The sequence below is a fragment of the Vulpes lagopus genome, chromosome 21, assembly GCF_018345385.1.
Source record: "Vulpes lagopus strain Blue_001 chromosome 21, ASM1834538v1, whole genome shotgun sequence".
Taxonomy (NCBI): Eukaryota; Metazoa; Chordata; class Mammalia; order Carnivora; family Canidae; genus Vulpes; species Vulpes lagopus.
The window spans coordinates 40,145,273-40,163,076 of NC_054844.1; the positions used below are offsets into that span (position 1 = coordinate 40,145,273).

Below are 17,804 nucleotides of genomic sequence, written 5' to 3' on the forward strand. Positions count from 1 at the left end.
CCCAAGATCCTGGTCTCCTTACCACTTGCACTTCCAGCCGCCCTTGGGCACAGTGAGCAGTGGCGGGTCCAGGCAGTATGTGTGGTAGCTAATGTCACAGTCATCACAGAGCAGCAGGCGTGAGGGGTCCGAGGCTTGGCCACACACCTCACACACGATGCACTCCACGCAACGCCAGCCCTTTAGCAGCATCACCTTGGTGATCTGGTGTGGGAGATGCCAACTTCTCAGGGTGTGACGTACAGGAAAAGATCTCTTAGGGGAGGGTGGGCCTTACAATGCGCAGAGCTGGAGGACCTCGGTGCCCAGACCAGACCTCCATCTGAGCAGAGGAAGGCTATACAGAGCACCCTCACCCCCAAAAGCAGTGGTTCTAAAACTAAGGCTCTCAGGGATCTCCACTGGTCAGAGAACAGCCTCACCCAGCCATTGCCTCACTACAACCTTTCACTAGCCAAATCCCCAAAAAGACTATGGGAAGAATTAGGTTGCATTTTCCCCAACTTTTCTTGAATGTTTAGAAACCGCTACTGCTTAAAGTTCACGAATGTTAGCAGTGAACAAGTTCATGGGGATCCCTGGGTGGCGCAGCGGTTTAGCGCCTGCCTTTGGCCCAGGGCGCAATCCTGGAGTCCCGGGATCAAGTCCCACATCAGGCTCCCTGCGTGGAGCCTGCTTCTCCTTCTGCCTGTGTCTCTGCCTCTCTCTTCCTCTATGCCTATCATGAATAAATAAATAAAATCTTTAAAAAAAAAAAGTTCAAAAAAAAAAAAAAAAAAGTTCAATCAACATTAATGAAAACCCCAAAGCAAGTGATCACATGGGGATCAAAACCAGCGCCTTCTCTTTGTAGCCATGTGCTTGTAATTTTGATTTCATACTTTATCTCCAAGCCATATCATGTTTTCTATTAGTCAGGTTTTCCCAGCATATATGATAGATTAAGTTATACCAACAAATCACTGTCTACCACAAAGAAACTTAATAAAGACCACCATAATTTCCAGAGTACTTTGTTCCAAGATGAGTTTGATAACCACTAGTGACTAATAAATAACTTCTATGACCAACAGCCATTTTAACTAGTGTGACCAGGTGTCAACTATACTCGAATTTAAAAATTAAAAAAAAAAAAGTGACCAGAACAAGGGCCTAAGATAAGAAATAACTGACCCCATTCCATAGCCCAAGCCTCCTGGCCCTTGAACTCACCTTGCTGTTGACACAGTAAGGGTGATAGCACTGGGAACACTGGGAACAGGCAAGGAGGTGGCCCTCTGCCCCCCGGCCAAAGCTGCCACAAACCACGCACATGTCCTAGAGAAATACAGAAACCTAAATATCCAACCTGGTCTCTTCATCTCACTCAGTCCCAGCGACCAACTAACACTAATCTGAAAGGAGGGAGTCAGGGAACCAAAAACCACCCCCCATCATCAGGACACTTAGCCATCACAGGCCTGGTCCTTCCTAGCGTGCCTTGCTCATCTGACCAGGGAACTGAACTGGTACATCCCGACTGGGTAAAAGAAAGAGAAGTCAAAGAAAGGGAAGAAAGTTAAAGACTGGTCAGGATGAGAGAGGAACGTATCTGACAAAATTCTATCAGCTTTGAGATTATTCGGGTGAGAATGTACATTAATTTCCCTAGGCCATAAGCTCCAATGCGGTGGAGGGCATTTCTTGCCTTTTTCATTGCTATACCCCTTGCTTCTAGCTCAGTGCCAAGCTCAGACTCCTCTGAGTCTAAACAGAAATTTGACAGATGGACAAACGAATGAAACGTGATCCTGGTTCACTGTCTGTTTTCTCATTAGCCGAATATCCCCAGAAGTAGGTCCCTGGTTTTCCCCATTTACCGTCCCACCAAAATACGCACACCCAATGCTGGGTTTGGCAGGTCTCAGTGCTGAGGATGGGACTACACCAGTCAAGTACGGTACCTGCATTAGGACAAACTTGTCTGTGTTGGAGAAGAGAACCACAGTATTTTGCATGGTGTCGTCATCGTCGTCTTCTTCCTCTTTGCTGGGAGAGCTATCGATATCAGCAACCTTACAGGCAGAGAGTTGTGGCAAGTGAGGCAGCTAAATCTGCCCCCACTAAGCTGCTCTCCTCTTTGGTGTTGGGGGAAGGAGTGAACCCCTGGCTAAGATGAAGGCCAGGAGCCAGGACTAAGAAGCAGAAGAACACCCCAGCTCCCAAACTGGGCCTCAGCCCGACAGCAGAGATTTCAGAGAAGCCTGGGGGCCAGGTGGACAGAAGGAGCACAGACATAGCTGGACAGGCCCTAGGCTAGCAGGCAGGTAGGTAGGTAGGTGAGCGTGCAGGGGACTGGCAGGATTTAAAGGGTGTTTAATCTTGAAGGGACCAGCTGAAGCATGTTTGGGAAATGGGAAGCCTCTCCTTACTACCAGAGTCTCAATGGAAGAAGTAGTTGATTTTAGCCGGGCCCGTCCTCTCCCACGTCCTCCATGGGCTCCTCCACGTGGCCGGCGTCTTCCTGGGAAACTACTGCTGCGACCCTGAGTGAGGGAAGAGGATGGTTACAGGAGCAAGTCGGGAGCTTGCGATCCTACAGCGTAGGGGGAGAGAAGAAACAAACGGACAGAGCATGATAGGTGCTAAGGCCCAGGAGTCTCGGCCAGGACAGGGGAAAAGCCAAGCTCTCGGACAGCAACAGGCAGGTAGCTCCGGTTCAAACCATTCCCCTGTCCCAAGGAGAAAGAGTGACCAACATGGCACAATGAGAAAAACACTGGCCAGAAAGACTTGAATTTCCAGTCTGTACTCTTACTGAGTAACCACGAACCCGTGCAATTCACTTCCCCCTCTAATGTATCAGTATTCCCCTTAATGAAGTAAGAGGACGAACTGAAGAATCTCTGAGAGTCTAGGATTCAATAAAGCCAGGTAGACAGTGACACAGGTCAATATCCTCAAGGGTGGCATCATGACCACAACCAGTGGCTGGATAGTTTCTCACCTGTTTGATGCGGGAACGAGCCGGGGAGCTGCGCCGCCTCCCCTTGTCCCCCTCGGCTTTGCCTCCGCCAATTGCTGTCCCAGCATCACATAGTAGCGAGTCGTCAGTCTCTGGCAGCGAGTCAGTACAGAGCCGCAGGGAGCCCTCATCCCGGGCTGGACTAACGTCTGTAGATACCCCCAGCTCCATGGACAAGGAGCCGCCCCCCTCGGGGTCGGGAGAGCCTAGCAGGGGCTCTGAGCCAGGAAAACTGGCACTGGCATCACCCTGGCTCAGATTAGAGATCTCATTAACGATGTCGGATTTGATGAGAGTGGGTGGGGTAGGGGCCACCGGTACACGTGGCTCCTCTTGCTCTTCACAGGGTGAACCCTGCCCTGCCTGCTTGCCTTCTGGGCCATAGACCTCCATAGGGGTCACGGGGGCCAGCTCCTCGGGGTCCAGGAGCACAGGGGAACCCTTAAGTTCACTAGCCAAACTGCCAGGGGTCTGTCCAGCCTCTGGCTGTGAACCAGGAGTGTCAGTCCCATCCAGAGGGGCTGTGTCTTCCCCCAGACCAGAGAAGTCATCCAGAGCTGGGGCAGGGCTGGGTGCGGGGCAGGAAAGGTTCCCCATGGGCGAGGGGAGAGGACTAGTGGGGCTGGGTTCCAAGGCTGGACACTCAGGTTCTGGGACTTTCTCAGTCTCCATCTCATGCGGCTCAGCCTCATCTGAGACCTCCACTGCCTTCTCCATGGGACTCAGTGGGGAGGGAATGGACAATGGCAGAGCAGGAAGAGAACATTGGGAAGGAGGGGAGTTTTGGGGAGGAAGGGAAGGCTGCAGGAGTGGAGAACAGCGAGAGGGAAGGGGCTCCATCAGGATGGGAGAGGCTGGTCCCATTGGGGAGCCTGGAGATGGGGGGAGGATCATAGGGGGCACAGGCTCAGGGTCAGTGCAGTTAGCTTCTGGTGGAGGGCTGATGGGCGTCTCAAGGATGGGGGCAGCCAATGGCGACTCAGGGTCACTGTCCCCTTTGGCACCAAAGGGGTACTCTAACTCCCCCAAAGGAGACAGAGCCGGTGGGGCCACAGCTGTGATAATGGGTGAGAGTGGAGGAGGAAGAGGATCTGGAGAGAAAGAGAAAAAGGGAGGCTCTTAGATTAGACGTGCCATAAAGAATTAAGACTGTCCCAGGTAAGAGGGTATTAATATCCCCTTACCTGGTGGCATCAGCTGAGGTGACAAGGATGGCTCCCCGGAGGGGGACAACGGCAACTCCTCTGGTAGAGGGGACAGAGGTGGTTCCCCAGGCTCAGACAGGGCCGGCTCTCCAAGCAAGGGGGATAAAGATGGCTCCCCAGGTGGGAGGAACAAGGGCAATTCCTCAGGTGCAGGGCATAGGCCTGGCTCCTCAGGGGGCTCTTCAGGTCGAGGGGACAGGCGCGGTTCCTCAGGTCGAGGGGACAGGCGCGGCTCCTCAGGTCGAGGGGACAGGCGCGGTTCCTCAGGTCCAAGGGACAGGCGCGGTTCCTCAGGTTGAGGGGACGGGCGTGGCTCCTCAGGCCGGGGGGACAGGCGCGGCTCCTCAGGACCGGGGGACAGGGGCGGCTCCTCAGGCATGGGGGACAGGGGCAGCTCCTCAGGCCGGGGGGACAACTGCGGCTCCTCAGGCATGGGGGACAGGCGTGGCTCCTCAGGCCGTGGGGACAGGCACGGCTCCTCAGACCGGGGGGACAGGCACGGCTCCTCAGGCCGGGGGGACAGGCGCGGCTCCTCAGGCCGGGGGGACAGACAGGGCTCCTCAGGCCGGGGGGACAGGTGCAGCTCCTCAGGGGCAGGGGACAGGCATGGCTTCTCAGGCCGGGGGGACAGACGTGGCTCCTCAAGCCAAAGGGGCAGGCGCAGCTCCTCAGGCGCGGGGGACAGGCGCGGTTCCTCAAGTGAGGGAGACAGGCGCGGCTCCTCAGGCCGAGGGGACAGGCGCGGCTCCTCGGGCCGAGGGGACAGGCGCGGCTCCTCGGGCCGAGGGGACAGGCGCGGCTCCTCGGGCCGAGGGGACAGGCGCGGCTCCTCGGGCTGAGGGGACAGGCGCAGCTCCTCGGGCCGGGGGCAGAGTCGTGGCTCCTCAGGCAGTGGCAACAGGGATGACTCCTCTAGCGGTAGGGTCACGAGTAAGTCCTCCGGTGGCGGAGAAGCAGGTGAGTCTTCAGGCGGCGGGGAAGTCGGGGAGTCCTCAGGCGGTGGGAACAGGCGGGAAGCCTCAGGTGGAGGGGATGTGGGGGACTCTTCGGGTGGTGGGGACAGGGGAGATTCCTCGGGTGGTGGGGACAGGCGTGACACCTCAGGCAGGGAGGACAGGCAGGATACCTCAGGTGGGGGGGACATAGGCGAGTCTTCAGGTGGTGGGGACATAGGCGAGTCCTCAGGAGGTGGGGACAGACGGGATGCCTCAGGTGGTGGGGAGAGGGGAGACTCCTCTGGTGGAGGGGACAGGGGCGATTCTTCAAATGGTGGGAACAGACGAGATGCTTCAGGTGGCGGAGACATGGGTGACTCTTCAGGTGGCGGGGACATGGGTGACTCCTCAGGTGGTGGAGACAGGCGAGATGCTTCAGGCGGCGGGGAAGTGGGCAACTCCTCAGGTGGGGGGGATAAGGGAGACTCTTCAAATGGTGGGGAGAGGGGTGATGCTTCAGGCGGTGGAGACAGGGGCGTCTCAAGTGGGGGAGATGGGGGTGACTCCTCTGGTGGAGAGAACGGCGACTCCTCCAGTGGAGAAAAAGGTGATGATTCAGGTGGAGGAGACAGAGGAGACTCCTCAGGCGGCGGAGAGAGGGGTGATTCCTCCGGTGGTGGGGACAGACGCGATGCCTCAGGTGGTGGGGATGTGGGCGATTCCTCAGGTGGTGGGGAGAGGGGCGACTCCTCAGGTGGGGGCAGCAGTGGCATCTCCTCGTTTAGGGGGACCTCCAACCGGGGCTCAAGTTGGGCCCCTGCTCTCCCTGCAGACATAACACACTAGGCTCCCACCTAGCCCAGCTCTACTCCATACAAAGTACAGGGCCTGGGGCAAAGCGGAAACTGTCTCTTGCCGCAAACCGGCAGGAATTACTTTCAGGGACCCTCAAACCCCACTCACCTAGTGGTTTGGCTTCACATTGCAGGGGCCCCGGTTCCTTGGGTTGCATGGAGGTCACGTGCCCACCCTTTGGCTGCCCTTGGCATGCAACATACAGAGCTTCGGGCTCGTCAGTGGGGGTATCGCCAGGCTCTAGGGGTGAGAACCTGCAGAGGGTAGAGGGAAGCAGGCACCGTGGCTCTCGTCAACTATCAACCCCCCAGAGAGCACCCTGGGGCGAGGCATGAATACTATGGATCCTACTGCCCACCTTGGGGCTCTCCTCTCAAAGTCAACTTGCTTTAACATGTCTCCTGCCAGTCTCAGTACTTCCAAACCCCCATCCCTCTCTCTCCCGGGCCATGCTACTTACCTGCTACAGACAGGGGGATGCTGCTCAGCCACAGAACCGATAAGCTGTCCTCCCTGTGCCTTGTGACAGCGGTGACAGAGTGAGTAGTTTTCAAACCACTCAGAGTTGGGATTCAGCTCTGCTGAGCCTGCCCCACAGGCCCGGCATACCCGGCATGCCTAGGGGAAGTAAGTGGGCAAAAGAGGCACTGGTCAGAGAACAGACCAGAGGAGCGCAAAAGACTCCCCACAACTGAGAAACAAGATGTTATAGGAGGCAGAATGAGGGAGAAGAAGGCAGACCCGGAGGATGTTCACCTTGCACTTCCAAGAGTGAGCTGGCAATTCCTCCATTGGTGGCTTGAGGCAGAAGGTATGGTATCCTTTGTCACATGTCTCACAGACCAACATCTTAGAGTCATTCCCAGGTTTCCTGCAGGGACACAGGGCACAGAACAGGGTCATTCCTCCCCTCATTTTCAACCCGAACCTGCACTTCACCTAAGGCTTCTCTCCTGCCCCTTATTCTTACCTGCAGGCTTGGCACACTTTGCATTCAGGGCACTGCCAGCCAGCACGCTTGCGGGCGGTAAGAGCAGTGTCCAGGCAGGCCCCGTGATAGTGATGCCCACAACTGGTACAGAAGAACAGGTCACACAACTCCCCTGGCCCCTCGCATACTGCACAACGAGCCTCCTCTATGGTGGGAAGAGACAGAGAACGCGGGTCAGCTACGGATTCCTCGCAGGACTCAGCACAGTGCTCTCTACATAACAGGCATTCCATAGACACAGAATGAACAAACAATAGTTACTGAGAATCTGCCTAATATAAGCCAGGCACTCTTCTAGGCACTGCAGATACCATGGTAAACAACACAGGCAAAGTCCCTGTGCTCACAAAGTTCACGTCTATTTTAGTGGCGCATACACACACTGCTCTGCAGAGCACAAAACCCCCTGGGCACACTTGGCCAGAGGACTTCTTACCCAGATGTGCAGCCCCCTCACTGTGCTCCGGGCATAGCAGCTGCAGTGTTTTCATGGATAAGAAGGAACCGCTGGCAGTCGCACAAGGGAAGTGGTAAAGCCGTGGACATCCGGGTGAGCGGCAAGGGATGGAGGCACCGAGCCTGGTGCAGTGGGAGCAGCGCTGCCAGGGTAGAGACAAAGCGTCAGTACCAGCCACTCTCTCCAGAGCAATAGATCAGGTACTAGCTCCGCCTCTGTCTACCCACTGCCCTTCCATTCTACCCCTCAGAAGCCCCCAGCTCTGCTCGCTCTGCCCTTTACCTATGCAATCCCTTGGCCCCAGCCCCACCTGTGAGATCCCTGAGAAGATGGCCTTGTCCACACCACATAGTTCTGGGCCCTCCTGCCCCCATACACCTGCCGACCACGCAGCACACCAATGGTGAGCCCAGCAGGACCCTTTAAAATGGAGAGGGATAAACAGAATGCAGAGTTAGCAAAAAGGTAACTACTGTCTCAGGACTACACAGCCCTTACCCCATTTCCGGCCCAAGTCACCTACCCCACCTCCCCTCACTTACCTCCAGGTTCTCCTAGGTGGGCAGGTGTTAGGCCCTCAGGGAAACCAATCTGTGACAGGTCCTCACTGGGCAGCACTGCCTCGTTGGGCCCTGGGTTCCCCCCAGGGGACACCACTGGACACTGGGGCCAGTCAAATGGCAACTCAAAGCGCCGTAGTTCCCGCTGCCCATGTAGACTAGGCTCCCCGCAGTTACAGAGAGCACAACGCCGCACTGGACCCCCACTGTGGACATACAAGCATCAGCACCATGCCAGGCCCCTGCCCAAAGACAAGCCTAACATCCCCATAATATGCCTATGATTCCCAAACACTCATCTTCCTCTCGAAAGCCCAGACTCTCAAATCAAATCTTTGTGTCCCTTTATATCCTCATTTTCCCCAAACTAGTTACCTGCAGTCCCGGGGAGGCTCCTGAAGCCTAGGACCTCCAGAACTGGGCACAGAGACCTCCCCCACATGTGGGTTGGGAAGGTCTGGCTCAGTGGTGCCTGACTCCTCAGAGGCTGCAGGTCCATCAGCTGAATGAACAGACAGAGAAGCATGTATCAGCCATCATCCTCTATATAACACTAATCCACTCATCAGACCCATGAGATTAACCAAAACCCTCAGAGTGATGGCAATTTGACTTTTGTTCCAAAGAACAAAGTCCTTCAATTACCTGTCTATCAGACAGACTTAGCTCCAGTCCTTGTGCCAGCGCCAGAAATGTAAGGTTGCCTGGGAAGGGCAGAAGGCTGCCAGCAAACCCAGAATTTGCCCTACTCACCTGCCGGTTCTGAATCTTTATCCTCACCAGGCGGCTTCTGGCTGTCCATCCCTCTCTCCGACTGGGCAGGGCCCTCTCGGGGAGACCTGTCAGGACCAAAAAGAAAGATCTATATGTCTAGTAAGTCTCCCCAACTAAACACTTTTCCCAGAATCCTAGGAGGTATAAAATAGCTATTGCTAACTAGACTTTACAGAAAGCCAAGCAAAGCCATACCTACAAACTCCTGTTCTAATGACAAGGAAAGTCTTTCTCCCTAACCCTTATCCCACTGCCTACTCCCTCCCCAGATAAACACATACCCTATTGTCCCACTCTGGATTCCCAGGGGATCCACTCCTCTTTCCCCCTTCCTACCTCCTGCGTAAGAGTTCCCAAGGCAATAGCATCCAACTAGAAGCACATCCAATCTATATCTAGTACCACCCTTTGCCCCATGGCTGAGTTCTTGGTTCTTGGTGGGCCCTATTCCCAGGCCTTTTTCTTCAGATTTCAAGTCAGCTACCATCCTAGAGGTATGTCAGTGCCAACCCAAGGGTAGTTAAAACTCAAGAAGTCTGAGTACAGTCAAAATCCCTCTCCCAGAGTCAGAGTCTGAGGTCTTGCAGGATAGAGAATACATTACTGAAACTAAAGCCCAGTGATGGATGGATCTCGCTCCTACTTCCACTGGTTTCAACCAGGAGATCCCAATCATAACAGAAGAAACTCCCCAATTTCCCAATTTCCCCCCATTGCCCATCCAAATCCAGCTCAGGCCCCTGCTGAGACTGAGCTCAGGATCTCACCCAGCCTGAAGGCCTCAGGTCGTTGCCCTTAGCAACGCCAACTGCCCTTCCTCCTCAGATGTCCCTAGTAGTTAACAGAAGTGGGCCTTAAGAGTTACTGAGCATGTGTAGCCAGGCTTGAAGCTAGGCATGCTGGGAGTTGTAGTCTCAGGAAGCACACTGCCACTTGGAGGAGTTCTAAACCAAGGAGGACACAGCAGAGCAGAGTAGCTTCCTTCCTCTTCTGTCAAGCAGGGTTTCCACACACACTATGGGGGTGGGGGGTAGGGGGTAACGGTCCCCTCTTCTACAATCTGCCTGCCTATACCACAGCCAAAAGAAACACACTAAAGTTATACCTAAGAGGGTTTAGACCCACTCTTTGGGCATATTTTCCTAAACCTTAGAGGGAACTAAGCACAGTACAAAAAAAAAGAGAGAAGTGAAGAGTTACAGAGGTGAGGAAGAAGAAAGACATCTTACAGGAGAAGGGAGAAAGAGGTGCCAGCAGCTCTTAATGGGAAAGGGTAAGGACTTAAGTAGAGAAAAGAAGTATAGTGTTGGTAAGGATGGGGGGAAGGTATACATGGGAAGGAGGGAATCCCTAAAACAGAACTCTAAATAAAAGTTTGAGATATTTATCTCTCCCACCTTTTCCACTCCTCTCATTTAACCACAGGGACCACACCAACCTTAGACAACTATCTCTTGCCAAACCGAATACCCCAGTGGTTGGCCACTGGGGTTGAGTGACTGGGGCAGATGAGATGGGGAACTCAAAGGTCCAGGATTGGCGAATCAATTAGCTAAGAACCACAATTATCAGTCCTCTTTCCATGCATTCACACTCCCATCTCCAGAGACGGGCAATGCGCTCTCTGTGACATATCACAGGAAAAGAAAATTTGTTTTACTTTTTCTCCCCCTCAAGTTATCAGAATCCACTAGACTGGGAAAGACACAATGTTACCTCCATTCCCAGGTCATCTCTTTCCCAAACCTGCCACACAATCACACCTGAAAGGAAAGCAGGGTGGTCATCTGGCCAGCCCACAGAAAAGTTGCTCTGGAACTTCAAGGGGCCCTTAGCAGCCACAGTTGGGAATTAGAGGGGTTAGAAGTCAGGGCACCAGGCAGGCCCCTCTTCCTAGTCAGTCATTCAAGGCCTGACCACACCCAGAGACTTCAAAGTTGCCTAAATGTGTACATCCTACTGTATCTTACCACTACATGCCCCCAAAGGTCCTCCACAGCTGTGCTCTCAGAGTTAAGGCCAAAAGAGTCACAAACAGTAAGAAATAAAAAGCAACAGTGATAATACAGTAGGTGGGAGGAGGACTGCCTCACACAAGGCCAGAGGGACAAATTCCTCTGCCCTCCCCCGAGCGCAGCCCTCTCAAGCTGGTAGGGCTGGCAGTGCTCAGGGAGGTACAGAAACCACCTTCGTCCAGCCTTGGAAGACAGAGTACCAACATCCTCCAAAGCCAGAGCCTCATTCATGGGGCCATGGAAGACAGACCCAAGAAGCAAAGAGTAGTATCCTCCAAGCTGTACCAGAAAGAATCTAGGGGTACCTCCAAGAAGCCTGGGCTCTTCTCTAGCCCTGCAGTCTAGCAACTGCACCCTAATGCTGAGTCCCAGTTCCCAGGTCCCTGAACAGATCTAAACAAATAAAGACCATAGGTTCCCCTGTCCCATCTTTCACAGCCAGAAACCACACACACACACACACACACACACACACACACACGCCAAGGGCTTTTTCCCTAGATCTAAACTGGGTTAATGCCTAGCCAGGCTTCCTCTGGGGAACTAGAGATCCCAGAGAAGTATAGATCTAGAGAGTAAAACTGCACTGGCTTCCCTTAGTCCTGGGCCTAACAGGCCCAAAACAGCAAGTAAGAAGTCATGGATTCATCTCAACCCAATCTCCCTGCTGCCTCCATCCCAGACCAATAGTTTAACTCCATTTTCCCAGCCAAAGGGGAAATGGAGGCTTGGAGAGGTGAAAGGCTGAAACAGGCCCTTGAGTGAACAGCTCTTCTTCAGGACTCAGGACTTCCTGGTTCCCAGCCTGAGAATCAAACCACACCTCTCCCCACCCCCATTTTGGGCCGGCCCTCCAGGAAGAATCCAAATGGTAACACTGGCCTCTCGACCCTGTGGACTGTCTCTGGGTCATCCTGGGGTTAGCCACAGCTAACAAGGAGAGGTTTCTCCTAAGGAAGTTCTTCGGGGACACACAACAGGAGGCATCCTCCTGAAGAAGCAGGGGCAGAGAGTGGGGGGTGACAGCTAGCCTCACTCCACCACCCCTGTAGCACCTCTCACCTCAGGGTTACCACCCAGAAATCGTTCAAGAGCAAAATCCCCATTTTTTCCTTTCCAAGACCAGGCTCGAAGAGATCTAGCCTATGTATGTTGGAGGGGGTGGAGTGAGGGAGCGAAACACACCAGCCAAATCCCTGCTGGGCAGCATGACAGCTGTTGAGAGGGGCTGTCCCAGCCCAAGGCCCAGAGGCATGAGGCTCATGCTGCACCCTTCATGCACTCACACACACACCCCTTCTCCCTAACACCTCCTGCCAGGGTTGGAAACACAGGCTTCAGGAGAAACAGCTCTCATCAGGTCATTTCTCCTCCAAAGAGGAACAGGCCACCCTATTCTGCAGGCTTGGGGCAGGATCAGAGGACCAGTTAACATTCCCTGATTGAAAAGGGTTGGAGAGGCCTGGGAGGAGCCTGTGGGATTGGCCGGGGACTTATGGGCAACCAGCTCTCCACACTAGGCCCAGAGAAAGCGGGAGACAAAAGCCATTTTTTGCAGCCCACATTCGCAGGGAGCAAATCTCAACGGCCTCCTCTATAATCCTCTAGAGATTATGTCCATCCCCAGAGGAGGGGAGGCAAAGCAGGCTAAGACAGCACTAGGCCTCGCTGGGGTCACTTTGCCAGGCAGGGGCAGTTTAAAGTTGAACAGCAAGGCCAGAGCTGCCCCCAGCCCCGCCTCCTTCTTGCCCCAGCCACCCAGTTCATCACACTAGGCAATTTCCACACACTCTCCCCCTTTGCACAGTGAAACAAGGCCTGGTGAAAGATCCAGGGTTCCTGGAGTCTCCCAGTGACTGCTCTGGGTGCCCGGATGGGCCAGAACAACCTTAAAGTCCAACCTGGCAGTAAGTCTGACCTGGCAGTGGCACTCTACCGTCCCTCCCAAAGTTGTTCTGTTCCCAAGGCCCACAAGGAACCCTGAGGGAGAAGCAGCCAACTGGGATTGGTGCTGGCATCGGGGCCTGGGTCCTAGTTTAGCAGAGCTTCCCCCCAACACAAAAATAAACAGGCAGAAAGGCGATCTGGCCAGGTTCCCAAACTCCCGTGGTTCCCTGAACCCCTAGTCTTTAAAGAGGCACACCCCAGACACCAGGCCTCAGTTCTGCCCCGGCGACTGGCTCAGGTTCCCTTGACAGACCCTGCCAAAGGAACCCTCCTCAGCTCTGGCACCCCTTTCTCCAACCTAAAGGCCAGCTCCGGCCAAGATAGTCCATCTGGCTATGCCCCCAGTCCAACCCTTTCTGGGCCCTGGCCGGGCAGACTTCACTCACCTCTTCACAGGGCGATCCAGAAATCCTCATCCGAGAACATGGCCAGAGCCCGGGCCGCTCCCCGACCTCCAACCGCCAGAGCGATCACAGCCGCCCCCCGCACGGGGGGGCTTAAGGGGGCCAAGAACGGTAAATCCAGGTCGGAGTGGCCACCCTCCTCCCCCCCCCCAAAAAAGCAAGAAGCCAAAGAAGGGTTCTCTGCCTCGGGTTCCAGCAGTTTAGGTTTCCATGGACAGCCCGAGGGCGGCGAATCCCGAGCGGACACAAAGAGAGCACCGGTGGCTTTGATCTTGGGCGAGCAGGCTCCGCATCCGCGTCGCCCGGCGGCCTCTCAGTCCTAGGGCCGGGCCAGCGCCCCGGCCGCCCGCGCTGGGCTCGGGCGGAACGTCGAGGCTCTCCAGATGGAACGTCGAGGCGCCTCCCCAGCAGCCCGGAAGGAATGCCGCGCCGCCCCGCGCCGGGCCCGGATGGAACGTGAGACCCTCGCTGGAGCGCCGAGCCCCTCTCCCCGCCCGGGCCGGCGCCCCGGGGCCGCGCGAGCTACGGCGACGCGGAGCCGGCGGGGCCGCGGGGCTGAACCTGACACACACCCAACGCCGGGCTCCTCGGCCCCGAGCGCTCGCCCTCTGAGGCTTCGAGCCCCCCACCTTCTGCTCCCCCCGGGGGAAGGGAGGAGGGTAGGTGGGCGAGGAAGAGGAAGGGGCGGGCGGTGCGAGCCCTCTGCCCGCTCCCCTCCGGCCGCTCCAGGCCCTGCGCTCGCCTCCCTTCCCCTCTGGCCTCGGGAGCTGCCCCGCCCCCGGCCTGGCCGGCTCTGATCGGCGGCACCCTCTCGACCCCCGGCTGGCTGTGATCGCGGGGGGCCTAGAGGTGCATGGCCCAACCCCGGCTCCCGGCACCGGGGGGTCAGGAAACTGAGCGGAAAGTGGGGAACGAGGCAGCCATTTGCAACCGGAGAGGAAAGTAGTGCAGCGCGGCGCCGCTCCGCCTCCCCCCCTCCGCCTCCTGTTCGGCCGGTAGGGTGGTTCCTGCGAAGGGGCTATTTCCTGGCCCAAGATCTCGGCAGCGGTCGTGGAGATTCAGGAAGCCTCCGGCGCCAGATCCGGGGGGCCCTTTTGCCTGGGGAACCCCACTCGAGAAGCGGAGAAAGGAGAAGACGCGGCCCTATTTTGTGTTGGAGCGGAGCGGCGGAGGGATACGGCCCTCTCGGAGGAAAGGTTGTGACTCTGCAGTTCTACGCACACGCTGCGGGATCCCTCCGCCCCGGGTTAACCCCGACTGCGCCGGGCCGGCCGCGGGGCAGACACGTGGGAACGAAGCCCCCCTCCTCCGCGCCCCGGCCCTGGACCTGCCTCCCTCTCCGCGCGGCTGCGGGAACTAGGACTCCGGCCACTTTCTAGTGCCGTTCCCTCGCGGTTCTCGGCCCCTGGAGCCACCTGCCCCCTTGCCTTGGCCAGGGGCAGCCTTTCGCGGGAGGGGGATGGAAGAAGAGCCAGGAGATTGGCCGCTGCTCTGCATCCTGGGAACTGGAGTCCGCAAATGGAGAAAGTGAGGCACGGCGCCTGGCGCTGCAATGGGTGGGTTCTTGCCACGTTCGGGGGCCCAGAGGAGAGCGGGACGAGTCCCCAGCCGTTCCTTCTGGCTCTGCAACCCCCTCGTGGGGAAAGAAGAGAGTCAGTGCCCCCACAGTCGCCACACGCACCTCCCCCATCAAAACATAAATGTGGAGTTTCCTTCCTTTCCCGGGTGCTCCCGCTCCCCCCACCCCCACCCTCAGTCTTTCTCTCGGGACCTCCAGGGCCTGTGTCCCCTTTTTTAGTAAACAGAGAGGACGTACCTTGGAGCCCTCCTGCTACCTGGCCGGAGTGCTGTTACTCTAGCCAACATCCCAAAACACTACTTACTTACAGGCATTCCCCCATCGACCCCCATAAAGTCTGGGTGAGAAGGGACTGGAATGCCTTTTCTGCATCAGCTGTAACCGCGGACGAACAGGAGGAGACAAATTAACTATGTGCTAGATACTTTATACATTCTTAGTTATTCCTCACCCTCTTTATGAACTATGTGGAATTAAGTCTGTGATGGTGAGATCGAGGCAAAATGAAATAGGTAAAATTTCCCAGTGAACCACATTGAGTGACATCCATGATTCAAACCAATGGCCATGTTTTTCCTAAGATTTTATATATATATATATATATGTAATAAAATTATTTTAAGGAGGATGTGGAGAAACAGGCAAATCAGGGACGGGGGCTGGCTTTGTGGGAAAGGGTTTACAATGTTGTCCGATAGAATTTTCTGCAATAATGGAAATGCACTACAGCTACACTGTCTAATTTGGCTTAGCTGCATGTAGCTGTTGAACACTTTGAAATGTAGATGGTGCAACTGAGGAACTTTTTAACGTTAATACTAAAACTTAAGTAGCCATATGTGGCCTCCATATTGGACAGTGCAGAAAACCTAAATCCCTACCAGCCAGGTTCATAGGAGGGATCAGAAATAGGCAATAGCCCATGCTAGCCCATGCTAGCATCACGTACCCTTCCTGCACTGACCATTCAGGTTTATTTCAACAAAAAGTCCAGCAGTGACCCCACACCTGTCTCAGCTATACTGAATAACCAAGACAAGGGACACCTGGGTGGCTCAGCGGTTGAGCATCTGCCTTCAGCTCAGGGCGTGATCCCAGGATCTGGGATCAAGTCCCGCATCAGGCTCCCTGCGAGGAGCCTGCTTCTCCCGCTGCCTGTGTCCCTGCCTCTGTGTGTGTCTCATGAATGAATAAATATTTTAATTAATTAACCAAGACAAGAGTTGGAAAATAGGGATACCTGGCTTGGCTCAGTCAGAGCATGTGATTGTTTATCTCAGGATTGTTAAGTTTGGGTCCCAAGTTGGGTATAGGTATTACTTTAAAATAAAATCTTCAAAAATAAACCTTTTTACAAAGTTGGATAATGTTAGGTCTCTCCCTACCTTCTACATCCAGAAACAAGGAGGCTGACCTTCACCAAAAAGACCTCCAATAGCACTATAGCCACCATTTAGGGTTTATTATGTTTGACTGTTCTAAGCATTTCATATATCACCTCAATTTAATTCTCACCTCAACTCTGAAGGTTGAACTATACTTCATAAATAAGAAACTGAGGCTTAGAGAGGGTAAGGGACTATACAAGGTCACACAGCTAAGTGGAAAAGTATTCCAACCTAGCCATTAACTAATATTCATTCTTCTATCAGGCCTTTAAGATTGCTTGATACACTTTTAGAAAATTTCAAACAAGTCTGTCTTAGACCTCATGGAAATGGCAGCAGGGCAATAGATAGCCTATGATGAGTATTTCAGGTAAGATGTAGAAAAGGACCCGATTTTAACATAATAAAAAAGAGGGTGGTGACAACCCTAAAGAGAATCCCAAACTACTGAGATTGCTGTTTGGATAATGCCCCTTCCAACAGCTCTTATTTTTTACATTCTAGTTAGATATGGAAAAGCAGCTGGCAGCACTTTTGAAGACTGGCATGACAATCTCCCCAACTGTAAGCCCAACTAGCCTAGAGTCAGGCACTGGCAAGGTCACAGCTAAGACTTTGCCCATCCTCCCCATCCTCCCACCTCAGGCTCCCTCAGGTAGCAAGAGAAGTCTGTGTCTCCCTATGAAGGATACACTATTCCAGCAACCCTTATAGGTCCTTAGAAGAGGTATTAGGCCAGTTAGGCCCTAGGTCTGGTGGGGGTGGAGGGTGAGCAGGAAAAGGCGAGGCAGATAGGACCAATCCTTCCTAGCTGAAATGTCTATCCTCCTACTGGGATGGCTGGTCAATAAGAAAGAATAGAAGTAGGGGTGCCTGGGTGGCTCAGTCAGTTGAGCAGCCGGCTCTTAATTTTGGCTTTAGCCATGACCTCAAGGTCATAAGATAGAGCTCCCAGAATCTGCTTGAGTTTCTCTCTTTCTCTGCCCCTCCCTTCCCTGGGCTCAGGCATACTCTCATCCTCTCTAATATAAATCTTTTAAAAAAAGAGAAGCAATACCCTTTGACACCTAAAAAAGTGGCACAATTCCAAAGATGTAAAGGGTATGAAGAGGTCACCAATGGTAGGAAAAGACCAAATATCCATTTAATGAAAGGCTCTGAGGACATGGGGAGCAGGATTGATATACACCAGGGGCATTATTTCTTATTTTACTCAACTCTCTTCGAAAGCCAAAATCCTCACCAACACTTTAGTCCCTGCCTCTACACTCCTTCTCAGTTATTACATCCCTATGATGAGGAGTTTCCTTCCTCCCCAAACCTTAGCCTCTCTGAGTGCCAGCCAGCGAATGCCAAAGCCCCAGGAGGGAAGCTAGGTCAGCATGTGGAAACTGGCCACTAGAGGGTGGTGTTTCTGTACTTAAGGGGATCTTGAGTGTGCAATCTTGGATGGGAGTGGCAGCCAACTGGTACCTGCATAGGAGAGCCTAGCAAAAAGGTGGGAAAAAATAAGTAGTAAGTCTTCGGTTAATGGTCCTCCTGAATGAATGAGGAGTAAGGAATAGGAATGAGGTAGAATGCAAGAGCCCTGATTCCCCACCAAAAGTCATAGTCACCACTCCTTGGAAAAATTGATACTGGCCCCAAGCATTCCCCACATACAGAAGTCAACGACAAAAAGATTTCTCAG

The 17,804-nt window shown here is 54.3% G+C and overlaps 1 protein-coding gene across 1 annotated transcript in view; it reads right to left on the minus strand.

Annotated features, from left to right (window-relative positions):
• KMT2D (lysine methyltransferase 2D) overlaps window positions 1–13,265 on the minus strand; it is a 39,323-nt gene extending 26,058 nt beyond the window's left edge. The window contains exons 1-16 of the mRNA XM_041736336.1: window positions 13,130–13,265; window positions 8,761–8,846; window positions 8,383–8,509; window positions 7,990–8,213; window positions 7,758–7,867; window positions 7,427–7,589; window positions 6,970–7,135; window positions 6,756–6,870; window positions 6,460–6,617; window positions 6,108–6,253; window positions 4,189–5,970; window positions 2,987–4,095; window positions 2,412–2,525; window positions 1,944–2,054; window positions 1,213–1,317; window positions 23–204 (exon numbers count right to left, since the gene is read on the minus strand). Of these exons, the coding sequence (XP_041592270.1) occupies window positions 23–204; window positions 1,213–1,317; window positions 1,944–2,054; window positions 2,412–2,525; window positions 2,987–4,095; window positions 4,189–5,970; window positions 6,108–6,253; window positions 6,460–6,617; window positions 6,756–6,870; window positions 6,970–7,135; window positions 7,427–7,589; window positions 7,758–7,867; window positions 7,990–8,213; window positions 8,383–8,509; window positions 8,761–8,809 (4,661 nt within the window). The 5' untranslated portion in view covers window positions 8,810–8,846; window positions 13,130–13,265. The remainder of the gene's footprint in view (window positions 1–22; window positions 205–1,212; window positions 1,318–1,943; window positions 2,055–2,411; window positions 2,526–2,986; window positions 4,096–4,188; window positions 5,971–6,107; window positions 6,254–6,459; window positions 6,618–6,755; window positions 6,871–6,969; window positions 7,136–7,426; window positions 7,590–7,757; window positions 7,868–7,989; window positions 8,214–8,382; window positions 8,510–8,760; window positions 8,847–13,129) is intronic.
• Window positions 13,266–17,804: the final 4,539 nt, after the last annotated feature.